This window comes from Rhamphochromis sp. 'chilingali' (assembly GCF_963969265.1).
Source record: "Rhamphochromis sp. 'chilingali' genome assembly, chromosome: 2".
Taxonomy (NCBI): domain Eukaryota; kingdom Metazoa; phylum Chordata; class Actinopteri; order Cichliformes; family Cichlidae; genus Rhamphochromis; species Rhamphochromis sp. 'chilingali'.
Window position 1 is genome coordinate 52,710,595 of NC_137930.1, and position 16,342 is coordinate 52,726,936.

At 40.8% G+C, this 16,342-nt stretch overlaps 1 protein-coding gene across 1 annotated transcript; it reads left to right on the forward strand.

The window, feature by feature from the left end:
* The first annotated feature begins 392 nt into the window (after nucleotides 1–392).
* On the forward strand, nucleotides 393–10,787 carry cnot4a (CCR4-NOT transcription complex, subunit 4a). The gene is made up of 13 exons (XM_080874422.1): nucleotides 393–636; nucleotides 2,447–2,669; nucleotides 2,871–3,068; nucleotides 3,352–3,438; nucleotides 3,565–3,666; nucleotides 3,899–4,024; nucleotides 4,113–4,237; nucleotides 4,327–4,533; nucleotides 4,652–4,709; nucleotides 4,839–5,094; nucleotides 5,450–5,947; nucleotides 6,182–6,415; nucleotides 8,304–10,787. Exons 2-13 carry the CDS (start codon nucleotides 2,496–2,498, stop codon nucleotides 8,630–8,632), a joined length of 2,394 nt encoding a protein of 797 aa, XP_080730548.1. The 5' UTR covers nucleotides 393–636; nucleotides 2,447–2,495; the 3' UTR covers nucleotides 8,633–10,787.
* Nucleotides 10,788–16,342: the final 5,555 nt, after the last annotated feature.

Below are 16,342 nucleotides of genomic sequence, written 5' to 3' on the forward strand. Positions count from 1 at the left end.
ACAAACATTGAACAACGAAATTGAGTGTCAATTATCTCAGTGCAAAAGAAGACATAGATAGATAGATAGATGAAAAGTACACATAAGGAGCTAAAGATAAAATAGTGTAGAAAATAAAATAATGGCGAAAAATAACACAAAATCTAAATGTAGTGCAAAGGAATGATATGTAAAAAGTTGAATATAACTAACATAGTAATGACGGCTGATTTAAAATATATGCATTTTGAATTTAGAAAATAATGGCGAACAAAATTTCTTCGTAAGTGCGTTGCAGTGGGAACTACATTCCTCTTGAACGTAATGGAACGATGGGAAAATGTAAAAACTACATCTCCCTGAAAGCATCAGCCCATCTGCGCAGACTCAGTGGCACTGAATACTTGCCCCACTCCCTCCTCCCAACTATAATGCTAGCTAAGATGGTGGTTTGAGCGTAAATTGTCTCCACAATACCAAGAAAAGAAAGGGGCAAAACATCTTTATAGCCTTTTAATTACAACAGAACAACACAACTACTGGTATCTTACGTAACCCTCTATAGATATTTTGACATTTCAGATACATTGGCTCGCAGTCCCCGCCCAATTTAGTGTGACTCCCTTGGAGAGGAATCCTAAGCTAAATACGGACAGGGTAAGTAACGCTAACCAAGCTGCTAGCTGAGCTAGCCAGCTTCCATTCTGCCTCAATAAATGAAGGGCAATTATGTCTGTTGCGATTTTACTGACTGACTGTAAAGTTTTCTCACTCTTCATGAATTTCTGCCCAGCTAATCTTAATGTCGTTTGAGCAATGACAGTTGTTTATAGTGCCAACAACTTGTTCCCTGTTCAGTGTTAGCTTATGTAAGGCCTCGTCGTCAGCTCAACTCCAAACCCTCGTACACTCTGATAATGTAGCCGGCTAACTACGGGTTAGCTTAAGCAAGCTGTCACTTTTTATATAGGAGGGCACCATAACGTTATGTCATACGTTTTTTTTAAACTACGAACGTCAATATTGGGGAACGTCTCATGTCCACATGCATTATATTTGTGATTAACATCGCAGTTGTCACGGAATACTTGGTCTCAATCAGACCGGCGTCTTTTGCCAGTTCGCGGCTAATGTTAGCTTAGCCCGTGGTTAGCCAAATAACATCTGTCATAACGTACGATCCAGGAGACTAAGCAGCTAAAGTTACCAGCTTGGCCAACACGATTTGTTCACGACTTTAGTGGGGATGTCTGCGAGTGAAAATGCTAAACGGCGATAGCCGTGTACGTGTAGGGTTATTTGCGAAAATGCTGCCCGGCATTGGATGTCTATAGTCTTTTAGGTTTTTATCGAGCTCTCGATGGGCTCGTCTGCTGGCAGCGGTGTTGTCACGTAGAAAACAGGCTGGTGTTTAAATGCCAACAACAGGCGATTCATTCCTAAATAAACCTATTTTATTGTATTTGTCTTTAACGTCGACCATGACGTGTCAGCCCAAGAAAGATACCACAACATCCGCATTATCACTTTGCGACCATTAGTTCTGTTTTTTTAAGGATTGGGTTGGTACGTACACCCATTTGGCTTATTTTAGACCTAGCTAGAAAAACCAGTGCCGCCCAATGAAAAGACCTCAACAGAATGCAACAAATCTTCCATCTGTGGAGGCCAGAATGACCCGTTATTATTCAAGCCTTTTCGTGGTCATCTGTAGAGGTGTTACCGATGAGTGTTTCTCTTTGCGCGATGTAGCACACTCAGATATATTTAACTGTTATTGAGGACTAACGAAAACGGTCGGATATATTAATTTAGGACCGTTTGAAATAGTATTGAGACACAAATGTGTCAATTGTTGACACCTTTTTCTTAATCTTTGATGTATCACTTAAATATTACAGCTCTGTGTGTAGCACAATGATTTTCAGCTGTATTACTCGGGAAGCACTGAAATCCTGAGCTGATACAATGTTTGAAATAACAGTTTGGCCTATAGCTGATGCCGATAGGGGTGGGTGTGTTGTTGTTTTCATTTATACCTCCCCCCCTTTTTTGTCTTTTTTTCTTTCTTTTTTTTACAAAAGAAGCAAAAAATCTTGACCAGATTGTTTTAAAAATCTCCAGGTAATCAACTAGGCTGATACTGATGTTTAGCTATTATAGTGGTGCTTCTCTACTTTGTGCTGTCATTTGATTAAAAAAACGTTGTTTTAAAATGCTGGGTGATCTTAAGTAACTGTTTTGGCATTCAAAAAATTGCATTTAAAAATGCAATTAAAAGTATTTTGGCGTGTTCACTGATATATTGTCACGTTGGAAGTTCAATTGAAACTGCTATACCTTTCTGCTGTTAAGCATCTGCACTGACAACAAGTTCAGTCATTCTAAATAAATTGTAAATATATTGCTTGCTATATTTAGTCAGTTCTGAGTGGAGCTCTTATACTCTTCATTTATGTTTTGGTAGCCCTGTGCTCTGTGATCCGCTTCAGTACTCAGCCTTGCTGCGCCATAGGATGTCCCACAGCCCTGAAATGAAGGACGACCCCATGGAGTGCCCACTGTGCATGGAGCCGCTGGAGATTGATGACGTCAACTTCTTCCCCTGCACCTGTGGCTACCAGATCTGCCGCTTCTGTTGGCACCGCATCCGTACAGATGAGAACGGCCTCTGCCCCGCATGCAGAAAGGTGAAATGGATGTAGATGCCATTAAGCTCATTAAACAGGAGGATGATTTGTCTGGCTCAGCAGTCTTGTTGGAGGAGACATCATGTAATTAGAATTACACAGGTGTAGCTTGTGTGTAACCATGCCTTAAATTAGTAATTTTTTTTCCTTTGAATGGGAGATATTTCTGTTTGTAACGCAGTTCTTTGTGTTTTTGTGTAGCCTTATCCAGAGGACCCTGCTGTGTACAAGCCTCTGTCACAGGAGGAGATCCAAAGGATAAAGAATGAAAAGAAGCAGAAACAGAATGAGAAGAAGCAAAAGGTGACAGAAAACCGCAAGCATCTGGCCAGTGTCAGAGTGGTCCAGAGAAATCTGGTGTTTGTGGTGGGGCTCTCGCAGCGACTCGCTGACCCAGAGGTGAGTGTAATGCTGACATTACACTTCAGCTACCTGTGACAGGAGCGTTGAAACTTATGGTATTCAGTTTGATGCAGCTAAGGAAGTGGCTGTGTCACTGTAGATTTGGGCTTGACAGATGCAGTGAAGTTTAAATGTACTTTGTTGGAGAATGATCTTTATGTATATTTAAATGTTTTTACCTGCAGCTTCCTCGTGATTCGTGATTCTGTTGAATATTCAGTTTGAAAGAGCTCAGTATCTCCAGCACTTTGTCACAAGTGTTGCTGTGTTTTACCCACAGGTCCTAAAACGGCCGGAGTATTTTGGGAGGTTTGGGAAAATCCATAAAGTGGTCATCAACAATAGCACATCTTACGCAGGTTCACAGGTGAGGAGGGTGGATTAGGTTAAAACGGCAATTTAATAATGAAAATCCTCTTTCATAGCTACAGTGAGCTCATAAAAGTATGCAACCGCATCAATGGCATGTTTATTTACCTGTTTTGTTTTTTAGGGGCCTAGTGCCAGCGCTTATGTTACTTACATCCGCTCTGAAGATGCTCTAAGAGCAATACAGTGTGTGAACAATGTGGTTGTTGATGGCAGAACACTCAAGGTGAGAAGTTGACCCAAAAATCTTTGTTAATTTTTAGTGATTTTAGTAGTCTTTTAAAGTGCACAAAAATTAGTCATTTTATTCTTCATTTTCTTTTCTGCTTCTAGCTATTTAACACAAACGTCATTGTAAACAATGTAGATTACACAGAGAAGATAAAGAATTCTTTGAAAAGAATTAGTATGAATTTCTATGTAAAATTTTCTTCTTCTTCTATTTCTTTCTTTTGCAGGCTTCTTTAGGCACAACAAAATACTGCAGTTACTTCCTCAAAAGTATGCAGTGTCCCAAACCTGATTGTATGTACCTACATGAGTTGGGGGATGAAGCAGCTAGCTTTACTAAAGAGGAGATGCAGGTACACTTTTTTTTTTTTCCTCTTCCCACAATGAGAGTCAGTTGTGGTTTAAAGCACCTTTTTGACCCATGTTATGTTGTTTCTTCAGGCAGGAAAACATCAAGAGTATGAGCAAAAACTCCTCCAAGACCTCTATAAAATTAACCCTAGCTTTCTACAACCTCCAGCTTGTGGAACAGAAAAGTCAAAGAGTAAATCCAACTCCACACAGAGGTTGGTTTTTATTAATATTTAGATTTGTTGTATTTTTATTATTTACTCACAGTGCAGCGGAGGCTAATTTCTGTCCTGCTTTGTAACAGAACCAACAGTAGCAATGGTAAAGATGGGTGGCCGACGCTGTCAGGGCATAACAAACTGTCCAACGGGCTTTCAGAAGACCGCAAGTCCCCTCCACTGCTAGACTATCTAGACCAAGAAGCTATTACTTCAGATGGGCTAGAAACAGAGCTAGGTCCAGGCCAGCGTACTGCCTTGTCCCCCTTTTCCTCTAACTGTGACAGTAACAGGTACATGGATTTTTCCTCCGGAAAAGGACTTGCATGTTATTGAATAAAGCAATTGTGTATTTATTTTGCAATGACCTTTTTTTTTTCTTCTGTCTATATATAAATTTTCTACCTGCAGTCCCAGTGACAAACCTCCAGAGTCTATCGGCATGGTAAATGGCGAGACTTTACAACAGGTAATATAGCATTAACCAACCTCTGTGGTTCTTTTGTTTGAATATAAATCTGAGTATGAATCAGCAGTAATAAGGACAACTTCACAAACATTTTCTTCTTTCTTGGTTTTTTTTTCTTTTTTAATAAAGATACCCACAAGTGACTCGCCCTCCCCTCCCCCGGGTTTAACTAAGCCCAGCCTGGTAGTGCCCATCAGCATGTCAGACATCACAGCCCGTTCGCCCTTTGAGGGTGCTGCAGCTGAGTCCCAGTCACTCTTTTCAGACAACAGTAACTTCAGACATCCAAACCCCCTCCCTGCTGGTCTGCCACCCTTCCCCAGCTCCCCTCGCGGCAGTTCCGACTGGCCTATGACCCCTGAACCACAGAGCCTCTTCACATCAGGTAGAATAACACCATGTTTAATCTAGCTGTCAAACATTTAGATTACTTCTATCTGCTGTATTCTAAATTTTCTGTTGAAAAATGTTCCGTTTTCTAAACATTGAGCCAATATAACTAATGCCGGTAATGTAAATGATAAGCAGAAAATGCTTAGGCACAAGTTGCACTTAAATTTTAATGTATCTAATACCTATTCAAGCTCAAACGTATAAGACTATAATAAAAAGGGGAAGTTTGTTTAATTTGCATGTAAGGAAATTTCAAAACTATTGCAGGTGTAATCTTTATCATCTAAGTTTATCAGGTAGTCGAAGTTTTGTGTCTCCTATAACCTCTGTGTTTTCTCTCCCTTCAGACACAATACCAGTGTCGTCCTCCACAGACTGGCAGGCGGCCTTTGGCTTTGGCTCATCCAGCAAACAGCAGGATGACGACCTGGGCTTTGATCCTTTCGATGTGACTCGCAAGGCTTTGGCCGACCTGATAGAGAAGGAGTTGTCAGTACAGGATCAGAGCCCTTCATCCCCAGGGCCCCTCACCCAGGGGAGCAACCATGGACCCAGCCTGCCACCCTCCAACCCTAACCCCAGCGCTTCCCATCACTTCCCCAGTGGCCTCCCACGTGTCCCACAGCACCACAGAACCATCTACAGCTCCTTCAGTTTCCCCAGCACTCACAACAGCCAGGCCAGTCAGCAGCAGCCAGCTGCCAGACACCCCTGGTTGGGCGTGCCCACACGGAATAACCTCACACACTTGAACCACTCAGCCAGTGCTGCCTCACACAGTAATTTTCTGGACCTGAATCTGCCGCCTCAGCACAACACAGGGCTGGGAGGGATCCCCATCTCAGGTACCAGACCCGTGGGTCACTTTGGCACCTTTCTGTGTCACATTGCAGTAGTGCATGTAAAACAGACAATCAACAAGCTATTTAATTTCACAGCACATGTGTGCCGCGGCATGGCATTATGATACTTGTTTTGATTAGCATGTATTGATATTTTTTTTGCTGGCAGATGCAGTTTTGTACTTAAACACAAAAACACCTGAGGAGCTGACATGTCTGTTTACTTCTCTCTTGTAGAAAACAGCAGCTCTATAGACGGCTTAAATGTGAAAGAGTGGCAGGATGGTCTCAGGGCTCTTCTGCCCAACATTAATATCAACTTTGGGGGCCTCCCAAATTCCTCGTCCTCTTCCTCCTCCTCATCCTCCAACAGTGTTAACCACATTGGTGGGCCAGCTGGACCTGCAGGCATGTCGCACAGCCTGAGCTGGGACGGCACAGGCAGTTGGATGGACCCCGCTATTATTACAGGTTGGCAATTAGTTCACAGCAACATTTCACATCTTTTATGAAGCAAAAATCCAAAATAACTGGTTTGGGCTTTTGTTTGTTTGAAATTATTGTTTAGTCCTAAAAGATTGGTCTGTAAAAACATCAGCACTATTAGTGAAATTACTTGATATTTAATATTTAACATGATAAAGGCTGACACGTTTAACCCTTTAAGACCTACCATAGAACCAAGTCCGCCAGAGCTTATATTATATTTTTACATGCTGTGGAGCCATTTTTGGGAGCATTTCAAGTTGCTATACATCAATACAACCATTATAGCCCAGATTTTAATAATATGTATTCATTAAGTGCATAGTAATTACATAAATTGCAAAAAAGTGCAATAAACTACAAAAAAATTGAAAATCGTTTTTGATTTTTTAACATATATTTGTAGTTAGAGAAATTTATGAGGCTTATCCCTCAAAACTGTAAATACAAAAAAGTTGCACAAAATAGTTTTCCACCACAGGAAATTTATTTTGAGTGTCTTCATAGTTTTATTTTTGAAATACACCAATTTTTATACACTGCAGGAAAAACGAAAATAAATATTATACTGCAAATTTGCAAAAAAGCAGCATATGCATCAAAATAAACTATTTCCAGCAGTGCAATATGAGTCCTAAGCATCCCAGAAACGACACAGAAAGTCATAAAGTCAAAGATAACTTTTAAAAAGAGCAGTATAGGCCCTGAGGCCCTGATCGCAAAAAAGACTACATTTCCGCGAAAATGACGTCACTTCCGGTTTCGGCCAGGTAATGGCGGAAATGCAAAAGTTCGCGCTGACGTCTATTCCAACGTAGGAAGTGTTATGGACAGCTGATCGGATCGGTAAAGCGTGTTTCTGGAATATTATGTTTTTGTTCCTGCAAGCGCTTTTTATGCAGTTTTTGCAAAGCTTTATGTGGAAGGAAACCGTGACCTAGGACAAGCTGATGGCATCAGATGTAAGTACAACTCCTCCGGTTTCATATGCAAAAAAATTTTTTGCGCTAGCTTACGTGGTTGCAGTGCTACTGGGATTTAAAAATAGTTACGCATAACAGCGTTCCCGCTCCGATCGGCTCTAAAGGGTTAAGCAAGTTTAAAACTGGGTATATACAAATCATGGATGAGTTATTAGATTCTTTTTTTGTTTTGTCTTTTGTGGTAATGGAAATCAAGTTATTATCTTTCGCCAAGTCATAATTGTAAGCAGTCATTTTCCATCTGGTCTGGTAGTGAGGATGAGTAGTTTGGTATGACGTCTGATTTGAATGTCAAACATATCCTGGGAAATTCCATCAGCGTATTTAGCAGAATAATAGCAAGGAAAGAGCACCATAAATATTTTACAGGCATCAAAATGCTTCCTCCTTTTTTAACTATCATAGAAGTGGCACAATGTGGTCATTTATGACATTTTTGAGCAGAGGGAGGAGCGCGAGCGACAAGCTCACACAAGACTAACCCTGGAGTTCTGAAATTTTTACAGCTTTGGATGACAAAATGAAGAAAGTATGAAGAGTTTCATTTTTTTAGCATAAAGCGTAAATGTGTGCCAGCTATTATGACTGATAACAGAAAAGACAAAAAACATTTTAAAGTGTTTTTTAAACTGATTTAGTGTCTTAACTACATGATTAAGAAAAGCCTTTCAAATGAAGTTGCATAACTTTTCCATTTTGATGTGTCATATAAGCAATATATTGTTATATCGAATAGAAATGATGAGTAAAGTCACCAATGACAGCACTACTCTAAATGTTTCAACAAAGCAGCTGATCACAAAAATCATTGTCTTTATGTCAGATTTGTGTTGTGGTGTTTTTTTTGCCATCACTCATCTCTTGTCCTCCCTCTCCATAACTCCCCGCAGGCATCCCAGCCTCAGCCGGCAACAGTTTAGACTGCCTCCAGGACGATAACCCACCACACTGGCTTAAATCCCTGCAGGCGCTCACAGAGATGGACGGCCCTGCCAGCTCAGCGATGCCCACTCCCCAGCCCCTCCACAGCAGCCTCCTCGATGCCCACATCCCTCTTCACCACAGAGCCGCCGCCGGCTGGGCTCCCTACCTTCCCCCTCCCACAGCCAATCCCGCCAGTCAGTTCCACTCCCCTCCCCCAGGCTTCCAGACCGCCTTCAGACCCCCAGGACAGCCCTCCACAGAGCTGCTACAGAGTGCTGCTGTGGACCGCCACTGAACATAGACTACAGCAGACACCCATCCATTGCCCCACTACCACTTTATACCCACTCATCTTGTACCCTCCCCCCTCCCCCTCCCAATGCAATACACACCAATCTGCAGAGTATGAAAAATTAACAAAGTAACAAACATGCTTTCATCTTTTTTCTCTTCATCCTTCCTTTTTGTCCACTCTGAAGGCATTTTATTTTGTTTTGTTTGTGGCACACAAGTTATCAGTACCTTTTTGTCTGCTGCATTCACCACTCCTTAGACCTAGTTCTGGGTGTAACATGGGATTCATTATGTAGCTTACTGTTAACGGAGAGCACAAGAATCAATATAGGATCGAGCACCCAGTGGTGACATGAGAGTTAACTCCACAAACTGGCAAATAAACAAATTAGCTGATGTGAGGTCTTTTTATTTTAAAAGTAACTAATAATTAAGCATGAACAGCATTTGTGTTTTTGAAAGTTGAAGTCTTGATTAGTTTTCGAGGAATGAACCAAGCTGTGAATCTGCTCTTTGAAGCTTTGCCCCAAAGACCCTCATCCTCCCCAGTTTAACAGGAGTCTGTGAAACGGTTAATTCTTACAGTTGTGTCGAGAATAAGGAGAGATGATAGAGGGAAGCCCTTTTCAGACATGGGATTCGTGACATCACCTCGTTCAAAGGGAGTTGTCATTCTGTCTTGAGTCACCTTTATATTTATGTTTATTCAGATAAATAAGGGAAGGGAGACAAAAAAAAGAAAAGACTTGCTGCTTTGCTTCTCCTACCGTACCCTGCTTCTTACACACAGGCATCGAGACAGATCTGTCTTTGGAAATAGGCAAATCACATCAAAGAAGATTGTAGTAATCACATTGTGAATGAGAAAAGGAGTCGATTAGATAAATTATCATTGTGTACATGTAATTGCTGTTTAGAGCCGCCTCCTAGTGAATCATCATCGTGTGCGTGCCTATCCACCAACATGCCTGTTTGCAATCAAACTTCAAATTGATTTGTAAATGCCGTCAGGTCCAGCCGTACAAGACGGTGATTGAAATACAGAAAAAGTGACCATCTAGACGTTTAGCTGATGTGTAAGATTAACAAAAAGAAGCGCATGTCTGAAGGGGGCTGGAGAGAAGAGGGGTTGGTCTTAGCTTTTTGTTGAGTGGGTTCAAAAATGAATAAATAAAACGAAACCTCAAAAACAAAAAAAGAAGCTAAGAATTGGTTAGTAAAGGTCAAAATGCAGATGAGACGGGGAAGTTGAGGGCACAGGCTATGCATGGGCTCCCTGTTAGGTAAGGACACAAATGGCCTGCTTTGAGAGGCCACTTGGCTCACATTCTCTTTAGTCGAGGGGAACTCCCATTGGCCCCGTCCTGCTGGAGGGAAAATTTTGCTGAACCTCTGTATCAGAGGATAGAGCATCGCCTAACCGCAGGGAGCCAGGGCTTTGGGAGATCGTGGCACACATCCTGAGCACTAGGGTTAGACTCACAGTGCCACTGTGTGGTACCTACAATAGCTAGCCCTAACATGGACAGCCACCACTTAGTAAGGACAATGACTAGATGGATGAGGATATGTCGAATACTAACGAGGGTAATAAAGGGGTTAACAGGTCCCTTTGTTTGACCCACGAGGGCTTAAACGAGGCCTTAAAATGGACAGATGAGAGAGAGTGAGAGAGAAGCTTGAGCGATAGGAAGGAGAGCATCAGGACTGCTGAAAAATATGCAATATTGTACATGACTTTGACAACTGTATCTGATCATGTGTCACAAAGGAAGGTGCCGCAAGACAATACCAAGTACTGTAGTAGTGATTTAAGGAGCCTTTAGGATTTGAAATCAACCTCTCTGACCACCACCTTTTTTTCTTTTTGAAGTCTTAATTCTGATCTGTGTTCGCTCTCTCTACCGCTCTCTTCTCTCTCAATCTTGCTCTGTCTCTCTGATCCCCATCCTCCCCCCCTGCTGTTCTCTATTTAACAGTATTCACAAAATGAACAAAGTCATCCAGGAGAAACCAACACAGAGTCATACAATGGGTTTTAACATGATGTTGCAAGGAAAAAATAAACAAAACGACAAATTTGAGGCGCTTAAAGGAAGTGAACTGTCCTCTGCAGGTCTGGAAAAATGAACCTTAAATAAAACTAAAAACTCTGAGCTGGTGTTTGTCTGCTGTTGTCTTCTCATCACTGCCTTTCTGCAGAAAATACAAATCCCAAGAAGCTCACTTTTAAGTTGCTCCTCTATTATTCCAAATCCTTCCACTGGGGGGCAGATCACTTTTTGTCAGCTAGGAAGCTCTGCAGTCAAACTTCAGCTGAGCACACAAGGTGACACAGAACGACACAGACTACAGTTTTTCAAATACACCGCATTTTCACCACTAAGCGTTTTCAGTGATTGGATATAGGCAGAGTACTGATGGGCATGATCCTTGGTCAGATTTCTTTGAATGCAACATCTTTTCATTGCAGCATTGCTGCCAGGAGCAGAGCATGTGTGCGTGTCACTGTCCTTTAGTTTGCAGCTCTGCACTCTCCCCAGCCAATGCAGCAGTAGATACCTGCTGCAGCGAGGTCTCTTCTTTTTTTTTTTTTGTCCTGCAGGACTTCTGACAGACACGGGGAGGAGCACAGTTATTACTCTTTACAGTGTCTCCACTATTTCTGCAGTCAGTTAACTGAATCTGATGCCTCCAATATGCTGTTTAACTCTGAATATTGTTTCTATGGGAGATTAATTACACATACATGATCTGAAGGTCCCAATTAGAACCAGAAGTAAACGTTTTTATTTGGCAGTTTAAGGTGTTAAAATTACTTATAACTGTCATAGTTTAAAGTCTTTCAAGCTCACTATCCTTCTGTAGCATGTACAATAACATTTCAAGTTCAACAATATCATATCAATATCACAATATCATTTTCAAGTTGTTTATGAAGACTGTCCAGATTCAAATGCAATAGTAGGTATGAGAATGCTTTAATAATAAATAAAAATAATGATGTGAAAATATTAAATCCTTAATATCCAGAAATAAGCATCATAATAATGAAAACTAAAGCAGAAGCAAATCACACTGAAGAATCAGAACAAGCAGCACTTGAAACTGTTTTTTCTTGGCGTATTTGTCTATGATCTCCAGATAAAGTTTCAATAAACAAAACACACTCGGTGTATTCGCCGATCAATCGAAGGAAAGAATTATTCAGTTGTTCAAATGGCCAATGACGTCTTTGTTTCTTTCATTCGATTAATCGATGAGTCGGCTGGTGCTAAGTGGACATGTGGCTAAAATGAACACCCCGGGATGCTTGGAGCTGCCCCGCCTCTAGTTTTAGGCTGCAGGTGCTGAGGAGGCACCAACAGAGGAAGGTGAGTGTAAATAATGCAGGCAGGCAGCAGATTCAGGGGTTGTGACAATGAGTCAGCAGCAACACAGATGGAGGGGGTGGGTTGGGGGGGCTCCGCTGTGAGTGTTTCCGGGCCAACAAACACTCGTGCAGACTGATGAAACATAATGGAGGGATCGTAGCGATGATGCATGACTGACGTCTTTAGAAATCTGTTTTCTCCAGCTATGGAAAATAACTCTGGCGTTTGGCGCCGTTTCTGCTCAAGTGGAAAAAGATCGGCACTGAAGAAGGCACGATGGACTTGCGGATTAGTTTATTGATTTGCTTGCTTTGATGAAGCTGCATAATTACGTTCATCATAAGGCTAAAGAGGATGGTGGATGACTAAGGTGTAAAGGTTAGAGGTAATTCGTAGAGAGGTATCGATTTTTGCAGCACATCGCAAAACACCTGGGTCAAAGCAGATCATATTGGATCATAAAAGAACGTTTATGCTTATGAGACTTTAAATTCCAGGCTTCTTTTGTCTGTTTTTCTACAAAACCAACTCATTTTGCACTGAAGTAAAAAAAAAAACACACACACATGAAACTCTGCTCAGGTGTTATCTCTGGATGAAGCAGAAAAAGCCCTGATTTTTCACTCTTCCACAGAGCTGTCCTCTGCAGGGGTTCAGTCTGTTAAACTGCTGAAGCCTCGCTTTCCTTGAGGACTGCAGCTACAGTATATGAGGATGTGTGCAGAGGGCACAGTAGCTGCAGTCACTGTGAAGTATGACATTGACAAATTATTGACCCTTACTAAATTAGAACTTTAAACTTAAAGATATACACAAAATACAAAAGTATGAAATACTAACACAGAAAAAGCCTGTACAGAAATGATGTGTGGAAAATAAAAGGCTATTTTTTTATTGTTTTCCGTGGTGTCTCTCTTAGATACAGGAGCAGGAAAATGCCCAGCAGTCAATTCCATTTATTTGACAGGAAGTGACATCAGAGGTTAGGGGTAGCAGCATACTGACCTTGCTGTACATCTGTACAGCTAGTCTTCTTCATGTTACCTGAATCAACCAAAGTCTTCAGCATATCAGAAACCAAGTTACTGGTCTTCAAACCGTGCATTTGTGTCAGACAGGACAGTCTAAACTTAGTTTTAGGCTATGCAGTCTTTCATATGACAGCGTTATGATGGTCAGTGATGTACATGTGTAATTTCCTGGCCCTGGGCTGGTGCCCACTTGGGAAACCTGCAGGGACTGCTCTCAGCAGAAAGCACTCTCTCCATTTGTCAGCCTCTGACAGGCCCTCTCAGCAGTGGAGCTGCATGCACTGCAAAAAATGACCATTTTCACAATCTGTTTACTCTCATATTAGACTGATAAAAGTGGAGCAGAAATCTGAAACTGGCTAATAAATGAGTTGGTGAGCAGAAAACTAGACCTCGGGCTTTGTGACAAATAAGTCATTTTAATGAAAAAACAAGGAAATGACTTTTGATAAAACATTTAAAGAAAACCAGAATGGTCCACCACAGTCAGCATGACTGGGCCAGGTAACACTCCATGTTACCTTATTTGACAGAACATTTTCTGTATATTTATCATAATACACATAAAATCCTTTAATGCTTGGATAAACAAAGCTTCAAATAACAAAACTGGTCTTAAAACCAAATAATTTGCCTTTGGGTCTGACTAAAGTATACAGAAAAAAACTTATCAGTGTTCCAAAAGCATAATGAACATATTTAACGGATTAATAATAAAATCAGGAAAATTAATCAATAATAAACATGAAATATTTTTTTAAAAATGGAATCATAAGAAAACATTACGGTGAATATTTTAGACTGAATTAAAATCTGTTACTTTTTCATAACTCAGTGAACGTATTAGCAGTTGCCTATTTATATTTTCCCAACCACAAATAGCAATGTAAGGAAACATGACAAGTCTGACAATTTAAGACACCTGGTGCACAAATTTAAGAGATATTTTATTTAGCTGAACAGTTTAATGAAAGAAATACTTTTTGCAGTGTGTACAACTCTAGACTGACCCACACAAGCCTTTACTGTAAATCCTCTAGCAGTCCAGTTAATGTGCCCTGGCCAGGAAAGCTGACATGATCCTCTATCATCACAGTATGTAATGGCTCCGCCATATGGGATCTGTGTGCAGTGCAACATGCACAGCAGCTTAGATCCAACAATGTCGCTGCATCTTGTCCTCTCCTGTGAGTTCAAACTAAGGCCACACCTTGCAAATGTCCAAGTACTTCTGAGCCTCTGAAAACGGGGGACTGTGGATAAAAGTGGCTTTAATTCCTAAAACAGTTCATGCTTCAAGTATGCACTTCTGTTGCAGCTTGTTTGCTTTAAAATTCACTGCGATGGTGTACAGAGGGAAAAATTATCCCCAAAATTTGCCATCGTCTAAAAACATGCACTAAAATCTACCTCCGCTTGCAGTAGGGAGTAGATTTCATCACAGTAGATGTCTTTCTGAAAGTCCTGTAACTAAGTTTAAGAGTATAATTCACCCACTGTTATCATATTCAAGGCCTTGTACCAACACAGAGCAGAGCAGCTACCTGAACGCCACTCCAACAGAGCTTTATTATCTTGTTAATAATTTTACCTCCTCACTATGTATGACTTTGGATACTGTAGCTGCTGTGAAAAAGAGAGCCTCAAATCAGAAGTACTTGACTCCCTGGAATAACTCTCAAATGGGCACCTTAAAGGAGGTAAGTTGTAAACTGGAGAGGAAAATCAAAAATTTAGAAGAACATCTTTTATCCTGGAAAAATAGTTTATAAAAAAGCTAGAATATTCATCATCGATTGAAGAAAATAAGAACAACCTTAGGTTTCTCTTCAGCACTATAGCGAGGCTGACAAAAAGTCAGGGCACCATTGAGCCAACCAGTCCTTCAGTGATAACTAGTAATGACTTCATGAATTTCTTCACAAATTTTTTTTTAATTATTAGAGAAAAAATTACTCATAATCATGTCACAGATGTAACATTATCTACTTTCAGTACCATTGATATTCATTTACAGTCTTTTTCTCCAATTAAACTTTCTGAGTTAGTTCAGAAATTGCTTCCACTATGCGTGAAAGGGTTAGGCCAATCTCCAACCTTCTATTCATCTCAGAAATTCCTGAAAGAGTAGTTGTCAAACAGCTAATAGATCATCTGATCATCTGTAGAGGAATGGCTTTTTTTTTTTTTGGCTTATTTAAGTTTCACCCAGGTTTCAGAGCTCATCACAGCTCAGAAACAGCTTTAGTGAAGGTTACAAATTATCTTCTTATGGCCTCTGACAGTGGACTCATCTCTGTGCTTGTCCTGCTAGACCTCTGTGCAGCATTTGATACTGTTGACCATAACATGTTATTAGAGCAGTTGGTGCAAGCTGTAGGTATTACAGGTACTGCACTGCAGTGGTTTGAATGATATCTATCTAATAGACTTCAATTTGTTCATGTAAATAGAGAGTCCTCTTTACACACTAAGGTTAATTATGGAGTTCCACAGGGTTCAGTGCTAGGACCAATTCTGTTTACATTATATATGCTTCCCTTGGGCAGTATCATCAGAAAGCATAGCATACATTTTCACTGCTATACAGATGACACCCAACTTTATCTATCTATGAAGCCAGATAACACACACCAATTAGTTAAACTACAAGAATGTTCGAAAGGCATAACGACCTGGATGACCTCTGATGTTCTGCTTCTGAATTCAGATAAAACTGAGGTTATTGTACTCGGTCCTGAAAATCTTAGAAATATGGTATCTAACCAGATTCTTACTCTGGATGGCATTACCTTGGCCTCCAGTAACGCTGTGAGGAACCTTGGAGTCATTTTAGACCAGGATATGTCCTTCAATGCACATATTAAACAAATATGTAAGACTGTTTTCTTCCATTTGTGCATTATCATTTTGAAATATCCTGTCTCAGAGTGACACTGAAAAACTAGTTCATGCATTTTTTTGCTTCCAGGCTGGACTACTGCAATTCATTATTATCAGGATGTCCAAAAAATTCCCTGAAAAGCCTTCAGTCCATAATGCTGCAGCAAGAGTACTGACGGGGACTAGAAAGAGAGAGCATATTTCTCTTATATTGGCTTCCCTTCATTGGCTCCCTGTTAAATCCAGAATTGAAAAGGTCATGAGTAATTAGGCCCCTTCTTATCTTAATTACCTTATAGTACCATATCACCCTATTAGAGCACTCTGCTGGATGTGGGCTGGATCAGGTGACCCTGAATCCTCCCTTAGTTATGCTGCAATAGGTGTAGGCTGCTGGGGGATTACTTACCATCCCATGATGCA

Excerpts from the sequence above, each read along its gene's own strand:
- cnot4a (XM_080874422.1), top strand. The coding sequence starts at position 2,496 with ATGTCCCACAGCCCTGAAATGAAGGACGACCCCATGGAGTGCCCACTG. Across the intron at positions 4,534-4,651 it reads TCTAACTGTGACAGTAACAG|TCCCAGTGACAAACCTCCAG; the intron begins GTACATGGATTT and ends TTCTACCTGCAG. Across the intron at positions 5,095-5,449 it reads ACAGAGCCTCTTCACATCAG|ACACAATACCAGTGTCGTCC; the intron begins GTAGAATAACAC and ends CTCTCCCTTCAG.